This window comes from Typopeltis vanoorti, chromosome 6 (genome assembly GCF_054136105.1).
Source record: "Typopeltis vanoorti isolate ZY-2024b chromosome 6, IOZ_Tvanoo_1.0, whole genome shotgun sequence".
Taxonomy (NCBI): Eukaryota; Metazoa; Arthropoda; class Arachnida; order Uropygi; family Thelyphonidae; genus Typopeltis; species Typopeltis vanoorti.
In genome coordinates this window covers 93,802,865-93,829,151 of record NC_143554.1, presented here as the reverse complement: position 1 = coordinate 93,829,151, position 26,287 = coordinate 93,802,865, and the positions used below count along the sequence as shown (strand labels likewise).

The 26,287-nt window shown below is 37.1% G+C and overlaps 1 protein-coding gene across 1 annotated transcript in view; it reads right to left on the bottom strand.

The window, feature by feature from the left end:
* Window positions 1-26,287, bottom strand: part of Ubc4 (ubiquitin conjugating enzyme 4) — a 141,544-nt gene that overhangs the window by 95,694 nt on the left and 19,563 nt on the right. The window contains exon 2 of the mRNA XM_090395034.1: window positions 20,916-21,068. Within this exon, the coding sequence (XP_090251160.1) occupies window positions 20,916-21,068 (153 nt within the window). The remainder of the gene's footprint in view (window positions 1-20,915; window positions 21,069-26,287) is intronic.

Sequence of the window (26,287 nt, the reverse complement as noted above, 5' to 3'; positions counted from 1 at the left end):
AATGTTATCTGTGAGAATCAACATGGATTTGTTAAAGGGACACTCTTGCTTTAGTAATGTGATTGCCTTTTATAATAAAGTGACAAGAGCAGTTGATGAGGGAAAGGCATATACTACCATTTTTTTTGGATTTTGCAAAGGCATTTGACAGGGTGCCACATGATAAGCTGATATTTAAGTTGCAGCACATGGGTTTAGATGTTGGGTTAGTTAACTGGGTTCAGGATTGGCTGTCTGATAGGTATCAGAATTGTGTGTGGTGGGGCAATATCAAGGAGGCAGAAGGTTACAAGTCGGGGTCATAGAGGGCTCAGTACTGGGACCTGTATTGTTTAACCTTTATATCAAAGACATTGTCAATGGATTGCACGGGGGGAGGGGGGGATATTCAGTTGTTTGAAGATGATGTGAAGCTGGGAAGGGTTATCAGTAATGGTGCAGACGTGGCAGCCCTACAAGAGGATTTGAATAAACTAGACAGATGGGCAAATGAATGGGGGTATCAGTTTAATGCAGCAAAATGTAAAGTCTTGAAGTTTGGGATACATCGATGGGAGGCTATACACTCGATTGGAGGAGCTGTACTGGAGGAAGTAGGGGAGGCAAGAGATCAGGGATTGATGACTGATAGAAACCTGAAATTCAGGGAACATATTGCAGAGGCAGATAACAAAGATGGTTTCAGGACTGTGCAATGTTAGTTATGAGGATCGGCTGAGGGTACGTGGACTGCAGAGTTTGGTAGATAGAAAAAGGAGAGGTGATATGATTGAGACTTTTAAACTGTTCAGAGGTAGTTACAGGGGAGTTACTGGGGAGTTCTTTCACTTGGTGGAACAGCAGGAAGAAGCAATGACAAGGGACCATCCCTGGAAGTTACGAAAGGAAGCTGTGAGCAAGAGGGTGAGGAGTGGTTGAACCGCGTGGAATGCATTGTCTGATAGAGTGGTGAGAGCAAGAACAGTCAATGAGTTCAAGGAGTGGTATGACAGACTTTGTGTTTCCTAGAAAGAACCTCCCATGATCAGTCGTTTGCCTCCATGGAGGCAAAAGACTCAATAATAATAATAACACTGTTTCCTCGGTTATTCATTTGTGTTGTTGTAAGTATAGCATCACTCAGCTCTTACTGTTTTAAATAATCTGTTGTTTATGTTCTACTTTGTATTCAACTGCCTGATGTCACTGGTGATTACCTGTAATTTTCAGGTTGAAATATATGGCTGTTAAATAACATTATTCATTTTTTTCCTTGTGTTATCATAACTTATAAAAGAGATAATAACCTCCCTATCCTTACTTTTTCTTTTTTAGTGTTTTTCATATTCCAAGTAATCCTTTCAGCTATTCATGCAAAAGTCATTTGCAATGGTTACCAAGGTTGACAATTTATTATAACAACACACGTGAGAATTCACTGGTTCTGATTTGTCAGTTTTTTGGGCCTACCAGTTCAGGGGAGGGGGTTTGGTGGTGCCATTACATTTCTACTTCCCGATAAACTCACTGACAGTAGACAGTACTTGCAATGCGGCAGAAATCTCTCAAGAATGAATAAAAAATAACAAATTTGTGGGCTCTGATTATCATACCATGTTCAAATGGACTCGAGTCTTTTCGTCCACTCATCCTGACAGCATCGCAAAATTTGGCGACGTGGTGTATCATTTATGACAGCTGATGCATTTCAGATCTTTTAGAGAGAATTACAGTCTCTTTTTGAACTTTCTAGAAAAATTCCCCATTCTCAATTTTTTAGATGTGAAACATAACAGAGTCAATAATACCTACAAGTGGTAGATGAATTTCAACACTTGGTGTGAGGTTACCTCTCGCTTATTGGAGGGCCGACGTGGCTTAAAAAAGTTCCATGTCTGGTTTCTAGAACAGAGTTTCTGAACTAGGTAAAAAAATGAATAAAAAAATACAAAAAAAAAATATATATATATATATATATATAGGAAAAATTTCCTGATCCACCTACAGTATTAATGTACTATAGGTTTACAATCTTTTGTTGATGAGTCACATTAAAAAAAAAGAAAAGAAAGAATTTCATCCAAAATCTTGCAATGGAACAGATTCCTGGAGAGTGGAAGGAGGGTAAGATAGCACCATTACATAAGGGTGGCAGCAGAATGAAGGTAACAAACTATAGGCCTGGTTGTATTTCTTCTACAGTTGTTAAGATTTTGGAGAAATTGGTAAGAACTCAGATACAGAATTGGGTAGATGAGGGCAATATTACTTATGCAGGAGCATAATTTTTGTTAAAGGGCGCTCTTATTTTAGTAATCCAATAACCTTTTACAGCAGAGTAACAAGCACAATGGATGAGGGTAAGGCATACATTGTCATTTTTTTTTTTTTTTTGGATTTTTCAAAGGCATTTGACAAGGTGAAACATGACATGTTGAAATATATGGGTTTGGATATTAGGTTAGTGGATTGGATCAGCTCTCTAGAAGATATCAGAGTTGTACATGGGACCAGTATGAGGGGGAGTAGGAAGGTTATAAGTGGAGTTTCACAGGGTTTAGTACTGGGACCATTGCTATTCAATCTTTATATCAATGATATTGTCAGGACTATAGGGAAATGTTCAGTTATTTGAAAATGATGTGAAGCTTGGGAGGGTTAGGTTATTAGTAACTAATGTTTAGGCTCTTCAAAAGGATTTAAATAGGCTGAAAATGACAAACAAATGGCAATGTTTAAATGTAAGGTTTCAAAATTTGGGATCCACAGATGAGATACTTCATACTCAGTTAGTGGGGTTATCCTGGAAGTGGAGGAAGTCTTGGGGTGACTGTGGATAGATATTTGAAGTTTCAAAGATATCTCAGAGAACTGCTGTAATGTTGAGGACATTGACGACAAGAGATAAGTGAAATAGTCCCATGGTAAAAAGCTTTGATCAAACCACATCTGGATTTCTGTGCTCAGATCTGGTCACTGGGATTATTTGAAGGGGATGAAGTAATCTTGAAGGGGGTGCAGAGACAGATAGCAATAATGATATCACAACTGGATAGAAGACAAAAAGGAGATATGATCGAGACATTTAAGCTATTGAAGGGTTATTATCGTGTTAACACTAAGGAGATTTTTCATATGGCAGAACGAGGGGAAGAAGCAAGGACAAGGGGGGCATTCCAAGAAGTTGCAAAAGGATAGTGAGTAAAAGGGTAAGAAGTAAATTTTTTTGCACAAACAGTGGCAGGAGCATGGAATTCATTATCTGAGAGTTTTTTTTTTTTTTTTTTTTTTTTTTTAAATAACGAAAACTGTGGTGCGTTCATAATTAGAAGAAACACACATATAAACCACAGTGAAAATTATTTAATTGTAAATATTTCATCCTAAGTATCTTAGGACATCATCAGTACAGTATTTTTCTGTACTGATGATGTCCTAAGATACTTAGGATGAAATATTTACAATTAAATAATTTTCACTGTGGTTTATACGTGTGTTTCTTCTAATTATTGTCTGAGAGGGTAGTGAAGGTGCAAACAGTGAATGAGTTAAGGAGTGGTATGATAGATTTTGTGCTCATTTTCTGTCTTTAGTGTTCTACTTCTGCAAAATAACCAGCGTTTGTACATAAAAAATTAAACCTTTTCTGGAAAGAAAACCCAACTGAGATTCACAATAAATTAAAGATGCCAAGAAATTATATTCTTGGTTTCATCCTTTATCCACGTGTAAGCAAACAAAGTTTGTACATGAAGTAACTTCATGGCCGTAAGATTCACGATGTTTTAAGTAAAGTATGGAGAGTAGCAAAATGGATCACAACACAGGATCACGATAGGTATCTTGCTCTCATGAAGCTCACACAAGTATTCAAAGATAATCCAAAGAGTGGCAAGGCCACTCACTGCCAGCTATGGAAGCCATGTCAGTGTCAATAGCCTGCCATAAGAAAACCAGTGTAACCAGGTGAAAAAACTGCAATGAAACAAGTATTTCAAATACATCAATTTTCTGAATGAAATTTTGAAGAGAAAAGTTGCTGCCAAGCGATTCCACACCAGCTGACAGTAGATGAGCAAGCAGCTCATAAAGGGCTGCAGAATACTGCTGCATTATTTAGAGACTGTTTGATGGTTACAATAGGGCTGTCACTTCTGGTGAGCTGCAATCCTTTTGTGCCCAGCAAAGTTTTTTTTTTTTTTTTTTTTTGACAGAATTGCTGCCATAGATGAAACATATGTATGAAATTTTTAACCAGAACTGAAAGTCAATCCTCACAGTGGAAATATTAACATCCGACCACTCTCTCTCTCTTGTATAAAAAAAAATGTCATAATTAACAATCACAGATTAAGTTCATGTCAAAGTGGCTGATTTCCTCTCAAAATATCTCTGCCAATGGCAGAGCATCCATGCTCTTCCTCCTATACACTAATAACGCTGAACTGTCAGATTTTAGGGAAAGACAACGTATACTAAAATATTAATTAAAAAGACTTTAATACTTCCTATATTTTGGTAATGTTACATTACGATCTTCAGGGAACATAAAAATAATGATGTGCATGCAGGTACTAACACTAAACAAATATGGGTGATGAAAACAACTGAAGTCAGTCCTAGAGTCCTAAAGGAGCCCCTAGTGGGCTAAATTGGGTTGTCTTGGCTGTTGGGCTGATGTTCTAAGAATGCAAGCTTCCCATATTTGGGGTAGTCTCATGCATCCAAATTTGTTGAGGTTTGGGGAGTTTTTTTAGAGCTGAGACTGATTCCAGGAATAACCTCTCATATTTATACTTCCTATGTTGTAGTAGAGTGGCTTTCTTCCAGAGTATTTTGTGGCAGGTGTCCAAAGCATGGTCAACAAGTCTGGAGTGGCTGTATTGGTGAAACTGGATATAGTCCTTATGTTCAGATATCCTGACATTAGCTGTCCTGCCTGTTTGGGCATAGCATGACAGTTTTCACCTACAAGGGGACCTGGTATACTCCAGGTAGGTCTAGGGGAAGTGGCTGGTCTTTGGCGGAGTGGATAAGAGATGCCAATTTTTTATATGGTTTGTAACAAGTTGTCAGGTCATATTTTTTTAGTATTTTTGTTAGCTTTTCAGAAGTACCCTGGATATAAGGAATGGTGATAGATTTAGAGTAATCTCTGTTATGAAGGGGGGGGGGGGGTTGTGGTTAATTGGTTTTAATATTTTTTGGGGGGATTGTAGCTTTGGCTACAAAGGTATTATGGTTAATATGGTTAAGTTCAGTAGTTAGGGCATTGTTATCTGAACTGATTAATTTTCCCCTGTTATAAAGGGTTTTTATAATCCCATATTATTGGTGAATTTATCTACCTGTATGGATCGGTTTTATGTAAACAGAGGAAAGCCAAGGATCCATCAAGCTGGCATGTAACCAGAGTGTCTAGGAAAGGGAGATTGTTATTGTTTTCCTTTTCCAAGGTAAACTAGATCCTGGGGTGTTGACTGTTTAAGTGTGTTAAGAAGTTGTGGAATGTATCCAAGCCATGTGGCCAAACAGCGAACACATCAGTTACATAGTATAGCCAAACAGTAGGTTTAAATGGAGCTGAGCTTAAGACTTTTTCTTCAAATGTCTCCATAAAGAAGTTGGCCAGGGTTGGAGAACTCATGGATGTCCCTCTCTTTTCCTTGCCAAACGAAATAGCCTGAGTTCATGGTGAACTGAAATAGGGTTGAGATATCAGGAAGAAATTTGGCTTGGATGAGATACAAGGTATCTTTGAATGGGGACATTGGGTAAAATTAATCAGTTCAGATAACAATGACCTAACTACTGAACTTAACCATATTCTTAACACCTTTGAAGCCAATGGCTACAACCACCAAAAAAAAAAAAAAAAAAAAAAAAAAAAAAAAAAAAAAAAAAAAAACCAATTAACCACAACCCCTCTTCACTACTCCATAACAGAGATTACTCTAAATCTATCACCATTACTTATATCCAGAGTACTTCTGAAAAGCTAACAAAAATACTAAAAAAATATGACCTGACAACTTGTTACAAACCATATAAAAAATTGGCACCTCTTATCCGCTCCACCAAAGACCAGCCACTTCCCCTAGACCTACCTGGAGTATACCAGGTCCCCCTTGTAGGTGAAAACTGTCATGCTATGCCCAAACAGGTAGGACAGCTAATGTCAGGATATCTGAACATAAGGACTATATCCAGTTTCACCAATACAGCCACTCCAGACTTGTTGACCATGCTTTGGACACCTGCCACAAAATACTCTGGAAGAAAGCCACTCTACTACAACATAGGAAGTATAAATATCAGAGATTATTCCTGGAATCAGCCTCAGCTCTAAAAAACTCCCCAAACCTCAACAAATTTGGATACACGAGACTGCCCCAAATATGGGAAGCTTGCATTCTTAGAACATCAGCCCAACAGCCAAGACAACCCAATTTAGCCCACTAGGGGCCACCTTTAGGACTCTAGGACAGACTTCAGTTGTTTTCTTCAGCCATATTTGTTTAGTGTTAGTGCCTGCATGCACATATCATTATTTTTCTGTTCCCTGAAGATGGTAATGTAACATTACCGAAATATAAAAAAAAAAAAAAAAAAAATCAGCTAACGCCTTTTTATTCCCGTATATGGGGAGTAGGCGAGGCCATTTAGCCCTATCTAACTTTTGGAGACTGAGTGGGCAGTTCAATCTCCACTGGTACCAATCAGAGATAGATGGCCCAAGGCTATCACTAATTAAGCAGCACAGTGAAGAGAGACGGCTCAAATGTGCCGCCATATCGTGGTCCCTAACACAATACATTTAATGTCTGAAATAATGTGGGTTCTACGGTCGATTTTCTTGAGTTTACAGGACGAAAAACCCGAGTTTCCTTCCTACGGACTGAACATTTTGATGTGGTCCCTTATTCTTCCACTGACGGTGACCCTTTCTTTGTTCTTCTCGTGTACTCCTTTAATCCTATTTGTTTCGGGTAGCAGAGATTCGTCTGAAGTTTGTCAGTCCGTTTAACACTGACCTTGAGTATTTACAGGTGGACTTCACAAACAAATTTTATGTCCTTATAAGGAGCTAACATATATGGTTTTCTGGTGGCAAGATATTGCCTTAGTTCAATACATTCTAGAATTTTTGTTTTAGGGCAGCAAGTACAGACAATTCCCATAGGGATTATTTACATTAACAAACTGTTTTAAATATACATAGACATACAGGTTATTTTTATAACATCCTTACAGGACTTGACTTCTGTAAAAATTGATGTAAGGTTTTCTGGCATTATTAAGCTACATCAAATTTTTACATAGGCCCACCCCTTCATGAAAAAATTTTAAACCATGAATATGGATGAAAATTTTTTAATACAGTGTTTCTGGGTCGTGGGTCATATATTCTCTGGGTCGGACTATACTCAGGTTTGTCATCTACTTAGAGCAGGAAACGCCATCAGTCTGTTCTGTGGGCTCTTTCTGGAGTGACTGGCACTGTGACTTATTATTATCCTTCGGGCATTTTACCCAATTACGATACCCTGATCTCCTTCCAGTTCTTCCGGTGCCTGGGTAGTGGCTTCTACTCTTGCATATCTCTGTAACGTTTACTTCTATTACATTACTTTAATTTTTCATTGTGGCCTCTGTATCCTCCTTTTCATCTGCCGCCACCTTGACACTCGAGATGTGTAAGGTCTCTCCCCCTTTTACCTGTCCAGTATCTCTAATAGCTGGGGAATCAGGTAATGAATTATCCTCATCCTTCTGATCCACAATCTTATTTTCCTTAGCTCCCCCCCTTTTCTAGCTGGGAATGGTTGTTTTCTGTGTTGACCTCATTAATACTTTTGCCAGCATAATGCCTCTGACTACCACTCATCCGGGCACCCTGGTTGTATCCCGATATAGAAATCTGGCCGTTTTTAAAATCACATGAGAACTTGTGTTTCTTAAGAAAGTCAGTCCCAAGTACTACCTTTGCTGTAGTACGAGAGGATTCCGGGAGAATTAATAACGCCGGTGAAACATTTAAATTAAAGTCTGGCAACCACATGTTCACTTTTAATTTCTTCGAGGCATAGACGATGGGGTCTGTTATGCCCTTTAACATGACAGGTGGCTTAAGTTAAGTGATGATACTGTCGAATACTCGGAATTGCAACTTCCTGAATAGAGAACCGGTTATCACTGAAACTTGGGAACCAGTGTCTAGCAAAACCATTTTACCTCTAATTACTGACATGGAGCTTTCCTGCTAACTTCTAACACTTCTTGGCCATCTCTTAGTCCTCCATGTGGGATGGTGGTGAGTCATTACCATATTGGCCTCAAATCTTACATTTCTGTCACAGTTCCCTCTGCTGTGAGAGCAGTATCTGGCAATATGCCCAAATTTTCTGCATCTGTAGCACTGGGGTGCTTCTCTCCTATTTTCCTTTTCGCTGTGCATTCGTTAAGAGTCTAAGTTCCCCAATGAGGGTTTTGCTTTGATCTCCCCCCCTAACTGATTGAGAATGGATTAAGCTTCTCCATCAAGGGCTGCTGTTGCTTTTCTACCTCTCTTTTGATAAAGGCTTGTAGTTCTTCTCTGTTAAAAGAATCAGAGGTTGTCTGTATGCTGTGGTCTACTTCATATCTTTTTTTAACCTTATCTTCCTCTTTTTCTACCTTCTGTTTCTTTATTCTCTTTTCTTTAGGATTAGCTAGATTCTACTCTTTCTTACTCTGACTTTTTGATTCCGACACCTCCGAAATGTTGTGTATTTGACTGGCACCAGATGCTGGATGTAGGTCGCCTAACCTTTCTTCCCTTTCCTTTATTGCCTGATAGCAGTCTTCTAAATTATTTATCTTACTATTATATGCTGTTTCTTTATATTCCTCTCTCCCTCCTAGCCTGAATTGGTTAAGGACCACCCAATTAAAATTGCTCTTTTCCTCATCCAGCACACTCAAGCTATTTGCTAAGGTAAGCAGCCTATTGTAAAAGTCTGTGATAGTCTCTTTACTTTCCTGCTTGCATTTCTGTTTCCACAGGTTCGGACCCATGCTTCTAGTCTTGGAAAACTGAGACATTAGGGTATTTTTAAACTTATTGTACTCCAAGGTGTCTCTCAGTATTGGAGAGTACAAAAAGTTTTTAGCCCTGCCAACCAGTTTGTTACTTAATATTACCAGAAGCTGGAATTCCAACCAGTTTCCGACGTTCCTTAGCTCCTCTATGAACTTGAAGAAGGACAACACATCATTGTGGTCCTCTCCAGAGAATCGAAGAAATAAGAGGTGAGGATTCACCGTTCTGAAAAATTCTCTATCCCCCATTTTATCACTACTAGTGGCTCCCAAATCAACATTGTTCACATTCATGGTTAAAATAATTTTCTTTTACACTATATGTACACTGTCTATAAATATAAATATAACTTTCTGTTTAGTTACCTGATCTTAATTTTCGAAACTGTTCTCATCCACTATTATTTTAATTACTGTAGATTCTATCCTATCAGCTAGTGTGCCATTGTAAACGGGGTGGGGTGGGGGGGATTCTCTACTATTTCTATGTTGTCTACGTTTATCTTATCACTATCATATCTCTGTGTCCTCCACTCTATATATATTTTAATGCAATAACTTTTATGTACTTCTAACTATACTTCCTTATCGCTCTTTGGTTATCACTTTAAGCTATACTGCCTTCTGCACTTGCCTTCTTATTCTTTGAACACCAGAAAATTTATTTGAACAGCTGTGCCACTGATGTCCGTTTTCTAGTGTTAAGTGCATCCAGTAGTTTTCCCATTACATTCAAAATTATCCCTGATTAATTAATATCTGCAGTCGTGGTCCACTATCTATCCTTTACTATCCTTTCTCCTGGGTTCACACTAATAGGCTCTAATATTTTTTTTTTTTCAGAACAGTGCATCAAAAAGTTAAGTATCAGGCAACACCCTGTTAACATTTAAACAACACATTTATTTTACATAAAACAATTTACACTATTATTGCAATCAAGAAAAATTTGTTTAGTTCAGCTCTACATAAAACAATTAGCTTAAAATGCCCTTTCAATTCATGAAAATTATGTCACATAAATAACCACTCTCTTCCAAATACAAGTTACTACCCTAAGCAATGGTACCTATTAATAAACTGCTCCTTCTTAACTGTTATGCACATAAAAAAATATCATTATACACAAAAGCTCTTTCCTTCCGATATTAAGATAATTCTATAGGCAAAATGCACCATTGACAAACAGTTACTCTCTGACTGTTACACACATCAATTTCTATTAATTATTAAACATCTAATTTTCAAAAATTAACTCTGCTCAATTTCATGAGCCTCAACTTAACAGTCCACTAATAAAGTTCTCCTATAATTCAAGAAAATTGAACAAACGGATCAACTCACTTTATGGCTGCTACCCACTGTGTACTTGGCTTCGAACTGGAGTCCTGACCCTTTTCTCCAGCGTCAAGTTTTCTCCCCCTTCTTATGCCAGCGTTAGACTTGTTGATGACTTCCTGAGACGGTGTCCTCCGGGTGCATGGGCGAAGATTCTCGGCTTGAGGAGTATTTGCATGCACGTTGAACGTGATGGAGCAATTCTTTCCCGCTCGAAAATTCCTTCTCCTCAGACAATAGCTCCCGGCGAAGAGTTGTCATTGGGTGTATGCGTTGCCTGGCAGATCGGCTCCTATCATCTTTTCTTTCAGGCCTCTGGCATGACTTCTGGTGAAGTCGCATCCTCGATGGCTTACAACCACTGCCGACTTCTCGATAACGACCTCTGGACAACCGATGAGGAACTCCTGGAACCGATACTCGATCCTCCGGCCAACACCTTTTATTCGCCTTCTTTCGTATCCCTGCACGACGATATGGGAACCTGAACATTTCGGTGCGGTCCCTTATTCTTCCATTGACGGTGACCCTTTCTTTGTTCTTTAATCCTATTTGTTTCGGGTAGCGGACATACGTCTGAAGTTCGTCAGTCCGTTTAACACTGACCTTGAGTATTTACAGGTGGACTTCACAAACAAATTTTATGTCCTTATAAGGAGCTAACATATATGGTTTTCTGGTGGCAAGGTATTGCCTTAGTTCAACACATTATAGAAATTTTCATTTTAGGGCAGCAAGTAAGGACAATTTCCAGAGGAATTATTTACATTAACAAACTGTTTTAAATATACATAGACGGTATGACATGTATACCAGTGGCAACACAGATATAAAATTACATTTAAATCAGTTATCAATCACTGGACTAATGAGATCTTGTACCATATTGTAAGTTTCCTCAGGCCAACATTATTAAATTAATTTGTGCTGATTTTCATTGACATATCCCATTCTGATCACCAAAAATTTATAATATTATAAATACTTACGAGTGAATGCAGACTTTTTCTCCTGTGCGCAGGTAGTTTTCCCCTCCTTTTGTACATTCTGGAGATTGCTTTTGTATGCTGGTGGTGGATAACTTACTATATGTTGTGTCACAAACACCTTCAATAAGAGATTTCTTAATACCAAAATTAAACAAAGTCCCTTGTCTCTTATTTATATTAAAATTTAAATCTGCAGGCCTATTACTTTTAAAAAATCATGGCACTATGGTTTCGAAACTTTCATCCTACAATACGAGCTTGCGAAGAAAGTATTCAGTATTACTAGATTTGAGAACCGGATACAGACTACCTTGATCTTCAATTTTAGTGGAAAAAATTTCTTTATACTTCCTTGTTGATTGGTCACTAACATTTGCAACACAGATGTTATTTCTTTCAGTTTTGAAAACAGAGGATATGCTGCCCGTTGTTGTAATCGGCTTGCAGGCGATTTTTATGATCGGTCATAAACAGCAGTATTCTCTTTCCCTATTGTTGAAAGATTTCGATGTGCAAAAATTAACGATAATTCATGAATATTTCCATGTTTAAAAACATGTCGCTTGGTCACTGACATTTGCTACACAGATGTCATTTCCTTCAGTTTTGAGAACAGAGGATACGCTGTCCATTGTTATAATCCGCTTGCAGGCAGTTTTTATGACCAGTCATAAACAGCGGTATTCCCTTTCCCAAATGTTGAAAGGTTTCGATGAGTGAAAATTAACGATACACAGATGTTAATAGGCGTTCTGGGTCTGAGCGTTTCGACATATTCAGGAATATTATTCTCCTCAGAATATTTTCACTATAAACTATTTATGCGTGAAAAATGCTTAGAAAACTAAAATGACAAATTCCAGGAGAACTTCTCGAGGAACACCTGGTCTACAGTTCACATACTTTCAATCTGTCCTCATAATCCCATATCATCTTTATAACTCTTCTTTGCAACCTTTCCACAGCTTCTTTATCTCCTTGTAACCTAGTAGACCAAATCTGCATCAAGACCCTGTAAAGTGGCAAAATGACTTCCTCATCCTTATATCAATGTTTGTTTCAGCATCACAATTAGATTCAAAGTTTTATTTACAATTTTTATGTGACCTTTGAACTTCAACATCCTGTCCACCATAACACCAAGATTCTTAGCCTCATCAGGTTTCTCTAAGCATAATCCTACCAATATCCAGTCTATTCAAATCACTCTCTATGTGCTGTATCTCAAAAGCAACTCTGAATGCCCTGCCTATCTTTGCATCATCAGCAAACAACTGTGAGGTCCTTCCCAATGTCATTAATATATATTAGAGTGAGCAACAGTGGTGTAAAGAATGATTTCTGGGGTATGCCACATCCTTTTAATCTTCATAGTCATCTGAATCGGTGTCCGAATCACCATCACTTTCACTTAAACTGATCACCAAAGGTTCGCATTTTTCTTCAATAATTCCGTCTCTGTCCCATTTACATATTTTCCAATGAGGTGACATGAAAGCAATATTTTCCCCATTTTGAACTGTAATACTTTCAATCACCTGTTCTGAAAGCTTAAAAAGTTTTGACATGTCAATATCTCCAGTTACGTCACAATGGCGAATGAAACTTTTCACTTCTGCCCAAACATACTCAATAGTATTAACATCGCAATGATATGGTGGTAGCCTCAAAGCTAGAAATCCATGCTCTTTGAGCATCGTGTCGAATTTAAATAGTTTAGTTGTGGGAGAGTTTCTTTTGACCAAATTAAGCAATTCAATTTTTCGCATACCGGGGGAATGAGAAATGTTATTTGCAGGGAGCCAATCCATAAGAACTTGCTTCTTATTAGACCTATTTGGAACTTTGATCGAATAGTGTGATATAAAGCATTATCAATTATAACAACAGCATTTTTAGGAAGGTTTGGAATCAGTTTTTCTTCTGCCCACTTTTCGAAGATCGTAGAATTCATTTACCTATGGTAATTGGCTTTGTATAGTAAGTTTCAATTTGGTAAAAAACCCATTTCTCTACCCACACACAAAATTATTATGCGCTGCAAGGCATTTCCGGTTTGTAGCACTCCACATTCTTCTTCAGACTGCCAACATTTTCCATAATTTCAATTACTATCATTCCAAGTTTCATCTAGATGCACAATCGTTTTTTTTTCCTCCCTGAAACGTCTTATTGCTCTCAAATACTAATTTCTAGATAAAACAATGTCACTTCGCTCCATGTTAAGTTTCCTTCTGTTCTGGGACTTTTTGAAACAAAATCCGATTTCATGAAGTATTTTTCTTAAAGTTTCTCTTTTCAAAGGAAAATTAATTTTTTCTTTAAGCACAGGAATCAATTTTGGAACAGTTGGCACTCTTTTCTCGACCACGTAAAATTCGTGAATAGTTCTTCTTATAACGTCTACATCAAAATCATTCAAAGCTACGGTTTCGATGGTTTTCTTTACTCTGGCGCTTTTTTTTTTTTTTTTTAGGAGATTTAAATTTTGGCTTACCTTTACCTTTTGATTCCCTACGAATTCTTTTAATGGTGGACCCAGATACGCCCGTAATTGCACTTGTACGTTTTATGACTTGAGAAAGGGGAACAAGGAGACGATTCTTTTTCGCAGAATATCAGCACATTATTCAATATTCTTTTGCAAGAGCTACTGAAACGTTTAACACCAGAACTTGTTGACTGTACTGGATCCATCATACAAATTAATAATAAAAAAACAATGCAAAAAAGCGACAACAAAAATCAAGCTAGTACAGCGATAGACAAGAAAGCACGTGATTTCGCATGTTGGCGACCACTTCGTACATCCTTCATTTCTTTCTCCCCTTCAGCATAAATCGACTATTCTTGGCAAAATGCCAAGGAGAGATCTACAAACTGTGGGTGAACTATATTACGGGCAACTCCAGGGAGTCCTTAGACTCATCGAGGGAGGCCCCAAATCATGTTCATCACAACTATTCGACATTCATATAGTATCTATCATACCTCGCCTTAAACTCATTCACTGTCACAGCATCCACCACAGATTTTGGCAGCCCATGCCACTCATTCACCACTCTAAAAGTAAAGAACCCAGCTCTAACATCCTTACTAACCACACTCTTGCCCAGCTTCCATGGATGACCCCTAGTCCTCCCACAACCAGCCCTGTTCTCAAAAATATCTTCTGAATTAATTTTATAGAAACCCTTCAGTAATTTGAATGTCTCAATCATATCTCCCCTCCTCTGCCTATCAACCAATTTTTGCAACCCACAAATCCTCAACCTGTTCTCATAAGGTTCATTCCACAGACCTGCTATCATCTTGGTCACTCGACTCTGGATCCTCTCAACCTCCTCCCCATCAAGAAGAAACCTAGGTGACCAAATCTGGGCACAGTAGTCGAGATGGAGTCTTATCAAGGCTCGATACAGAGGAACAATAACATGCTTGTCTCTGCTTGTCAACATATTCTTCAGCAACCAAGTAATTTGATGAGCTGATTTGGCCACTTTTGCAATGTGCCCCCTAAACTTCAACTCCTTATCCAATAACACTCCTAAATCTCATGCTTCATCAATTTCCTGGAGTACAGTTCCACCAATGTAGTAAACAGTTGCTAATCTTTTCACCCCAAAATGTATAACCTTACATTTTGCCACATTAAATTGACATCCATTCTCCTTAGCCCAGATCTCCAATTTATCCAAATCATCCTGCAAAATTTTGACATCATCTGCATTCACTATTGCCCTACCCAACTTTGCATCATCTGCAAACAAATGAACTGTTCCTCTCAGATCCTTTCCTATATCATTAATGAACAAATTAAACAGCAGTGGTCCAAGAACAGATCCTTGTGGCACACCACTAGTTACAGGCCGTCTTGTGGACTCTACTCCTGAATAAACACCACTCTCTGATATCTCTCCATCAACCACCCTCCTATCCATCTCACCAACCCTATATCCATCCCCATATGCTGCATTTTACTGATTAGAATTCCATTTGGTATCCTGTCAAAGGCCTTAGCAAATTCCAGTAGAATCACTGTAAACCCATTACCCTTATCCAGTTCAGCCGTCACTGTGTTATAATGTGTGGGCAGTTACTGAGGCATGACCTACCCTTCACAAAACCATGCTGTCCCCGATACAGTATCCCATGTTCATCTATCCAATCTTGTTGTGTAGAGGCTTAAGTGCTGTGAGGACATTATGTTGGAGGTTTAATGGATTTTTTACAACACTCAAATTTTGAGTGTTGTAAAAAATCCATTAAACCTCCAACATAATATCCAATCTTGTATTTTCCTCTTGACTATTTTCTCCAAGAGCTTGATAATGATTCCTGTTATGCTGATTGGCCAGTGATTTTCAACAGCAGCCTTGGAACCACCTTTATGCAGCAGAACTATTTTCCCTCTCTTTCCACCTCCTTGGGACTGACCCAGACCCGAGGCTCAAATTAAACAAAATGGTCAAGGGCACTGACAATTCTTTAGCCGCTTCACGTACGACACGAGCTGGTATACCATCCAATCCCACAGATGTATTGACATTGAGGTTCTGTAATGGACTATTTACCTCTACTTCATTCATCACAATTCCAGTATAAGCTGTTGGTTCTTCCATTCCTGCAATGTCACCACCTGGATGATATACTCTTGCAAAGTGCTCGCTCAGTAATTCCACTATATCAACTGATTCGGTTACCTCCCTACCCTCAGCATTTTTTAAAATCATTCTGCCATGAACATTTTTCCTTTTACTTGCAACATATTGAAAAAACTGTTTGGAATTCTCTTTTAGCCTGCATGGCCAATTTTCTTTCATAATCCGCTTCTGCTTTTCTTACCACCCTTGTTACCTTCCTGGCCTGAGCTTCATACTGTTCCTGCACCAGCTGGTCATCTTTCTCCTTAAATTCCCTCCACAATTGTTTCTTTTTTTGCAGCTCAAGCTTAATAGTGTTATTCATCCATTTAACCCCTACTTGATTTATTATTCGGACTCTTGGTATATCGTCAATCATTGCCTCCAACAAACACTTCTTAACAACCTCCCATGCACTATCAACATCCAGCCCTTGCGGTTTTACATATAGTACACAGCCTTATTTTTCAGCACTCCAAAATGCAACACTTTGCACTTATTGATATTAAAGCTACAACCCTATTCTTTTGTTCAAGTAAAAAGTCTATTCAAATCTTCCTGAAGAGATTTCACAACAGCAGTACTACTTATAATTCTTGCTGACTTTGCATCATCAGCAAATAACTGAAGATCCCCCAGTCAGTCCACATGATATATCATTTACAAACAAGTTAAACAGTAGGGGTCCAAGAACAGAATCCTGCATCAATCTACTGATTATCTTCCTTTTTTTTTTGAGACACTGCTCCATCATACACAGCTTTCAGGTATTCATTCAGAGAGCCAATCTCCGATCCATCTAACCCAGTAGTTCTTAAACTTTTTTTTGCTTGGCACTCCCTTTCAACTATTTGTATAGCCTGCTCCCCCTTCAGCATTTCTGGTCGAATATCATGTTTCATGCTGCCTTTCCACATTTTAAGCCTTTGATGGCTTTTTCTACTTCAAGTATGTATATGTATTCCTGACTGTATGCCTGTTGAGTGTTTTTACCACTGTGCTATCACCGCTTGTTTCATTTAACAATTTCTCAAAGTAATTACTCCATACTTCAAGGATATCTTTTTCTCCCGTTTTCATGTCACCTTTATCATCTCTAACTCCTTTTACAGTACTCTTTCCTCCATTTCTAAGCTTCTTTAACAACCTCCAAAATATTTTGCCACCTTCTTGATATTTATTTTCTATCTTCTTGCCAAAGTCCTCCCATAACTTTTGTTTAGCTAGTTTTACACAATGTTTAGCTTCCTTACATTTCTCTCTGTATTCTTTAAGAGCACAAGCTCAATTATTTGCCAGGAACTTTTGATATGCTTTTCCTTCACTGCCTCTTTAACTTCCTGTGTCCACCATGGAGTTCTGATTTTTCTATCCTTGCAGACAACCTCACCACATGCCTCTCTCGGTAAATCAATCAACATTTTCTTCAAGGTTTGCCACTGAATCTCTAAAGTTTGGTTCCTGTTCTCAAACTCTTTCATTTTTTCTTCAATAATCTTTGTGTATTTTAGTCTACAGTTCACATCAGAGAGCTGCTCAACTTTTATTTGCTTTAAAACTTTCTTACATGTTATTCTTTTCAATATGAAATTCAATTTTATCCTGCTCAAGACTAAATAGTGATCACTTCCAATTTCAAATCCTCTGTACACTCTGGTGTCCTGCACAAGGGAGAAAACATCACTATCAACAATAACATAGTCAATGAGACATTTCTTATTCCTTGCCTCTTCTCTCCATGTGAATTTGAGCACATTTTTATGTTGGAACATGGTGTGAGTAATAACCAGTCCATGTCCTGAGCAGAAATCGAACAAATATTTGACATTATTATTAGCTTTGCACTTTTCTCCAAATTTTACCAATATATTTTTGTATGTCTGACAATCATTTCCCACTCTGCTATTTAGATCCCCAACAAGGACCAACTTTTCCTTTTTCATTGTGTCAGATGCTTTCTCTAAATCTTCAAAAAATTGTCCATTTTTACCTTAGTAGAATCTTCTGTAGGACCATAGGCACAAATAAGTCTCATTGTCCAGTTCCCAATTTTGATATTTGTCCACATCACTCTACTTGAGAATGCCTGCCATTCAAGAAGATTAGCCTCGTATTTAGTGTTGAATACAATGGCTACTCCTTCTTTTCCTTGATTGTCATTGCCTGAATATAACAATTTGTATTTATTGCTCAATAAGATCTCACCAGTTTTTGTCTTTTTTGTTTCAGTTACCCCTATTATGTCGATCTGGTACTTATCTAATTCCTCAGTGAGCTCCATTTCTCTGCCATTCCGGCTTCTTATGTTGATAGTGCCGATCTTTAACTCTGGTGATGTTTAGTTGGGGTGTTTTTTGTTTTTTCAGATTGGTTCCAGTAGCTGACTTTTCGCTGTTCACCCTGGTTCCTTGGTGAAAACAACGGGGGGGGGGGGTAACCAGGCGATGTCCCAGCCGCATGAAATTTTGTCATGTTGTACCATCAGTTTGTAATTTAGTTTAAGCCAATAAGAATTACAATTTGGTTGGCTAAATCCCAAATTGTCAGCCCATCCTCGTTTGATCAATATCCAGGTAGATATCCAACAGGGTGCACCACGAGAAGGTGAAGATTGGACATTAGGTCAGAATCCCTGGTCGGTTCTCCACATTCCTTTAAAAGCTATGTGGAGGTCTCCTCTCACTTATACAGATTTGACCCTTTAGCACCCCGCGCACCACAGTTGGCTATGCTTAATTTTGAATAATTTTACTTTGACGAAGTGAAGCCTGTTGGCTCTTATTTCAGCAATCACTGTATATGATTCTCTCTTATCTAACACACTTGTCATCTTATCATAAAATGCAAGTAAATTACTAAAACAGGACCTACCCATTACAAATCCATGCTGGCCATCATAAAGAATGTTATGTCCATCAACCCAGTTCTGTATTCTATTCCTTACCAATCTCTCCAACAAGGCAATATTGACCACAACTGCAGTTATACAGAGTGGTCTATAGTTGGAGACTTGTGTCTTAGAACTATTTTTGTGAAATGATACTATTTTGTCTTCTTTCCACTCCTTATGAACCCTACCCACTGCAAGACTCATTAAATAACCAGGTCAAGGGCATAGCCAACTGTTGCCAACCACATATTCTCAAGGTGGTATATCACCACATATTCCTTAAGAATATGTGGCGATATGTCATCCATTCTCACATCTAACCCAACCAACATCTGACACATATATTTCTTTCACTTCTAATTATCCTAATACTTGCCTCTCTTCTATATATATTGCACCGGATCATTTACACCAGTATGATATATGCTGATAAAGTGCTTGTTCAATAATTCCACTATATCCTTTGCGGCTGTTAGTCTGCTGCCATGACTATCCACCAATATTAATCTGCCATAATTATTCTTCCTTTTGCTTGCCATGTAGCAGAAAACCTTGAGTTAACCTTGGCTTAATCAGTCGATCTCCTCTCATACTGCACCTTCATGAATCTGATCACCACCAACTGTTTTGCCTCCTCCATAACATTTTCTTTTAAAGCAGAGGAGTCTGCTTAATTTCACTGTTCATCCATTTCACTCCTAATCTATTTACTTGCTTAACCCTTGGTGCAGTCGCACGTTGCTTTTGTCAGATACTGCCTTGTGACTTTCCATGCATTGTCAACATCTTTTCCGCTCAGCTCATCTACCTAACATACTGATGCTAAATAACTACAGAGCTTCCTGTAATCACCTGCTTTATACTTCTACATGTATCCATTTTTGGCAGTGACCTTTTCTTGTTTCATCACTTCATTAACAACTACATCTTGTGAAGTTATCACTAAAACCAAATCATTAAAGCCTCTAGTTGCTTCAATCATGTGCTGCTTAAGATACTTATCGCTCAGAAATCCCACAAGCTCGCTCTCCTTGTTCCCATACACTATTTCCTCCTTCCATTCTATATTCCTGTAATTAAAGTCTCCCATCAGGATCACCTTCTTTTTACATGTCAACTAATTTGCCTAAACATTTCCCAATCAGTATTCTCTGCATTCCCTGGCCTATAACAGCATCCTATCAGATATACTAAATTGTTTATTTCAACTTCGCACCACACAGATTCAAAATCTGTGAATGCACTATCAACTTCCACACTTTGTGGACACAATTCCTCTGCAATCATTAACAGCACCCCCCCCCCACTCTTTTCACATCTCTATCCTTCTGGAAAAAAATTATATATCATTCTAATTCTATTCCCAACATCACATCCTCCTTGGACAACCAAGTTTCACTTATTCCAATTATTTTTGGGCATACCATCTCAATCGATGCAAAAAACTCGGCTCTCTTGTTTCGAATACTCCTTACATTTGTGCATAAACATAACAATCCCTGTGTGTTTGAGGCCATTCTACCAGCATCAACTTTCTCTATTCTAGCTGCTATACTACATCTCTCTCTCTCTCTCTCTCTAGTTTGACCACTCCCATTTCACTGATCCTGACTGTGATTTCCATTCCTACATGTTTCATCCTCACCTTTATGCATTCCATCATTTTGTGTTGCTGCAACCACACCTACAACATTATATCTATCTTTCTCCGGCTGTACAATCTGTGTGTATGGTGTATCAGGTGGTCCAGTAATCAAACTGACCAAGGAGCACATGCAATTAATAAAGTTGAATGATATCATGTGAATTCCTTGTGAATCTAGTTCAGTTATGATGTCTTTAATAGCCCCCCAATGTAATTTTCTATTTCATTCTGTGCTTTACACACTGCAGCAATGTACTGACAAAAAAAAAAGTATTTACATTAAAATTAAATTATTATAACAGTATGTGTATCAGCTACCAGACATTTAGAGCTAAAATAAAATCTTTCACCTTTGGAGGATTAAATGGATAGGTTTCTGGTACTTTAATTTCAAGAATGAAATTTCCACCTTCGTATGGTGTATCAGGTGGTCCAGTAATCTCACCTCTCAGTTCAGTGAAATTATCATTAACCAGCTCAACTCTAATAGCACACTTTGCAACCTGGTAAAAAATAAAAATAAAAGTTTACTATAATTATTACAGAGCTTAAAAATACTTCATTTCACATTGAAACTTATTAAGAAATGATAAAATTATCCATATGTTTTGAAGAGGCAAACTAATGTTCTCTCTACAAAACTTTCAAAAAGTTTTGAAAACTGAGTACATAAAATTCATGTGATGTACAGAATGAAATGCCTTTATAATGTACTACATAAACACAGTCTATAAAGAAATATCATGCCCACATAAGCAATCTCACTAATAAACACTATATTTCATAAAATCTTTCCCTTCAATAAAATCAACACAATGACAGCTTAGTGAACTTAAGATAGAACATACCTTCTGAAACACAGTGTACAAATTTGAAATTTTGTCTGATAGTGAAATACTAAAAATAAAAAAGACATCAGATTACTGACAATAATTTACTGTGAATTAGTAATGAGTTATCACCAGCCTATATGACCTATATGAATAATAGTGTATCATAATTAATGAAAACATAACTGACCATTAGAAATCATAATAATTAAAGCTGACCTACTTACATAGCACTTCTCTGGGCATCTAGGAAAATCATTTATGTTTTTTTTTTATTTACTACACACACACACACACACTATGTGATACCCTCCAAGGAATTCACGTACTCCTGTGGGAAGATCCTCCATGTACCCATTATCTCTACACTACATAATCCTCCACCTATACACTAAATAACTCCCCCCTTAACACTGTAAACTGTGTATGTATATTCTGGCCAAAGTGCTTGTATAAAGGATGAAAAACCACAAGGAAAAAACCCTACCACTCTGTATGAGACCAGCTAACTTGCCTTCAACTGAAAAACTCACGTGAGGATTCCTCTCATCACAATGCAAGTTGAACTCAGGTCTTTTCAAATGAAGGGCAAAATGTCACATCATTTTGCCAAATATACTATGGAGGCTTAAACAAACCTATGCCGTATCTGTGCCACATCCAGGCATGTTAAAGAGGAAAAAGGAAGACATTGCAGTTTCTTGAACTGCTGGAAACTGTAATCATTGGGGAAAACAATGTGAAGAATGATTTTTCCAAAGAATAGAGACAAACTGAATTTAAGAGGAAGATAAAAATGTGATAGGTTTGAAGTTGGAAGGAGATTGAAAAGATGAAAAGAGGTTAAGAAAGATTATGGAAGATAAACTTGGAGAAGAACAAGCTGTCTTCAGGACAAATACAAGTTGTCAAGATAAGATTTTCACTTAAAGATAAATAGCTGAGAAATCATGGGAATATGACAAGGATCTGTACTTTAGTTTTGTAGATCTGGAAAAGGCATATGATAAGGTGCCCAGAGAAAAGCTTTTCAAAATATTTCAAGTACATGGGGTGAATGGAACATTATACAGAGCAATACACAGTCTATATTTAAGTTATCAATCAGCAGTTAGAATTGAAAGCAATACAGAAAGATGGTTTTTGATGTAAAATCAGGGGAAGACAAGGATGCACATTATCTTCACTCTAATTCATCATCTATATGGATCACATTATGAAAGAAAGTAGCATTTAGGCCTGATATTATAATTGGAGATGTCAAACTTAGCTCTTTGCTTTATGTAGATGATGTCGTACTCTAAAACACATCTAGTGCAAGTCTCCAGGATTCTCTAACTACATTGAATAATAGCTGTAACAAATTTGCCATGAAAATCAGCAATAAAAAAAACCAAAACTATGAAACTAGGCAGGAACATAGAAAACTTCAGTTGCATTCTGAATGGAGATCCTATAGCACAGGGGTGCTATAGGATCTCCATTCAATATTTTTGAATGGAGCAATTTTTGGTCGATCTCTTGTGTATTCCTCCTTACTTACAAATTTAATTAAAACTGAAAACATAATATTTCATTTATCATTATTTTGTATTATTTTTAATTTGCTTTAAGTATATTACTATTGTTTATTTATTTTTCACTAAAATTGTCAAATCAGTAATTTTCTTATAAATCTGGGTAAATGAATTAATTTGGATCAGTGGAAGTCAAACAGCAAGCCGAGTGAATACGATTATAAGCAAAGTGTAAAAACTTGATTGTAGCTTAAATATTAAATATTCCAAAGCACATTACATCGGTTTTTTACTTAAGTTAAGTCTCATGTGAAATTTGTAAAAAAATAAACCTTGTTTGTCGCGGTATAGTTTGTATTAGATGTTTTTGTAAATAACTCTTTTGAAGCTAACTGTATATACTGCTTCATTAAGAATATGTTAGAGGTGTTAAAAACAAAGGCAATGTTTTTGTCGTCGAAGCTGTAAATGGGCATTAGAAAGATTGTTATTGAAACTTGTATATGAGAAAAGCTTGCAGGCTCTATGTGTAAACATCTCCGAAGTCAGTCAGAAAGAGTTCAAACAACTTTCCGATGGCCGGCAACTTACAATCAAAAGAAAGCGGAGGAGAATAAAAGGCGTGCTGAACTTGAAACTTAAGATGAAAGATTCATACCGATTCTTTGGGGATTGCCAAACTTCATGCGAGGTCTCAGAGGAGGCCTAATAAAAAGGGACTGAAGCAAGCAGAAGGGGTCCCAGTTCCAGAATTGCTGCCAGAGAGGAGGCCGTCCGGTCCAGAGTCGCCATCAGAGAGACCACCCGGATCCACGTTGCTTGAGAGAGGAGTTTCCCGCTTCTAGAAAAGAGCTTCTCGATTCGAGACGTTGCAAGAGAGAGACTACTTCTAGGAGACAGACAAGATTTCAAACTGCCGAAAGGAAGAGTTCCAATTGCTGGAGAAAAGTTTCCAGGCCAGGTTAATGTCAGACATTCACCAGTGTGTTGCATTTTCATTACAATTTGATGAATTAAACAACTTCACTGATATTGCTCAGTTAATGGTATTTATTCGCATGGTATTTCAAGATTATTCAAGTAAAGAAGAACTTTTGAAAATTATACCATCATTGGGAAGAACTAGGGGAAAAGATATTTTTTCGGCATTTAATGAATTTGTGAAACAACACAAACTTCCACTTTTTAAACTTGTGTCTATTACTACTGATGGTGCTGCTGCAATGATAGTAATAAATCAGGCTTCATTTTATTATGTAAAAATTATGACAAATACCCAGATTTTTTAACGTACCACTGTATTATTCACCAACAAGTATTGTGTAGTAAAAGATTAAATACAAAAGATGTTTGGGATATTACATTTAAAATTGTAAATTCTGTTCGAGGAAAAGTCCTGCAACGGCGGTTATTTAAATTACAGGCAGATGATGATAGGGAACTTCTGTTGTACAATAATGTTCGCTGGCTCAGCAGAAGTCAATTTTTAGAAAGATTTCTTGTATTAATTAACGATATAAAATATTTTCTTGATGAAAAAGGAGATATTTATCCAAAATTAAGTGATAAAAGATGGTTGTTACACTTATCATTTTAGTAGATTTTTGTACGAAATTAAGCAATTTAAATTTAGAGTTACAAGGTAGAGATAAAAATTTAATTGACATGTTAAGTTCAATAAAAACTTTCCAACAATACTTACTTTTATTAAAGAAAAATATAAATGACCACGAATTTAGACATCTCCTATATTTATTAAAATTTTTTGAACAAAATCAAGAAATGCTTGGCTATGATTTAAAAGAATTTATTCGTGAAATAAATAAATAGTTGAAGAAGAAATAAAGTCAAGATTTAAAGATTTTAATAAAAATGAAATGATTGTATCTTTTATCAATAATCCATTTCAAGAAAACTTGAACATCTCAGAAATTTCAAATAAAATTAGTGGGCTGTTTGATATAAACCAAGCTGAAGTAGAACTTGAGATGATAAACATTCAGAATAGTTTACATTTAAAATCAATAGGCTCCCACTGAAGAGACCTCAATAAAAGTCGAAACTAGTCTGGGTAGTGGCCCTTCCCTTAATGCATAACATTATACATATCCACAAGGAGATGTGTTCTGCATTATGGGAGATACTATGATAGGAGTGTTGGTAGCTTGCTCCACCTTTGCAAGGAGTCGCCCAGTGTTGTACCACTTTACCCCAGTCCTGAAGATACTTTCAGGCGCAAACTTTGTTTGCACACACTTGGATAAGGGATTAAACTAAATTTATTATAGTCTGACCAAGTAAAAAATAAACTTTCAACATCTTTCTCTAAATCCAGAGTAATTTAATAAAAAGGTGGCACACCGTTTGGCAGCTCCTATAGGAGGAGATGACCTTGCTAATGCTTCTGCCTTGGTATCGCCACTTGGGCCTGGCTCCCACTGAAGAGACCTCAATAAAGGTCGAAACTAGTCTGGGTAGTGGCCCTTCCCTTAATGTATAACATTATACATATCTGCAAGGAGATGTGTTTTGCATTATGGGAGATACTGAGATAGGAGTGTTGGTATCTTGCTCCACCTTTGCAAGGAGTTGCCCAGTGTTGTACCACTTTACCCCAGTCCTGAAGATACTTTCAGGCGCAAACTTTGTTTGTACACACACTTTGGATAAAGGATTAAACTAAATTTATTAAAGCAATGAAGTCATTTGGAAATATGCACATGAAAAATTCCCAATATTAACTGATACTGAGCAAAAAATTCTGTCATGTTTCTGATCAACATACTTGTCAGAATCCGCTTTTTCAAATATGACCGTCATAAAAAATCAATTAAGAATCCATATTAGAAATGATCATTTGGATGATTGTCTGCGATTGACCAATTCTTCATATCAAGTTGACTATGAAAATATTGCAAGGTCCAAACAATGCCAAATTTCACATTAACTTTTTTTTTTTTTTTTTTTTTTTTAATCAACCAGCATTTCCTGTAACTTTTGGGTTTGTAATCAATCTGTTGTTTTTTCTAACTTTGGTTTTCCAAAATAGAGAAACAAATATTTATTCCAATATATTTTTTTTGTTGTATTAAAATAATTAAAAGTGATAAATAAATTTTGAGAGTATAGAATATATTGAAGCGCAGTGACATGCATAAGAAGAGCTCCTGATTGGGATAAGTTTTCTAGGAATAATTAAATATATATGCATAACTGTTTGAGTAAGAGAGGCTGTAAACATTATGTGCTACTGGTTTTATTAGTGTGGGAGATTTTTTTTTTGCTAAAACTTAATTACGAAATCGTTATTATTAGACTTAGTAATCTGCAAAAAATAGTGACAGCATTATCAATCCATGACTTTAATTTAGATTT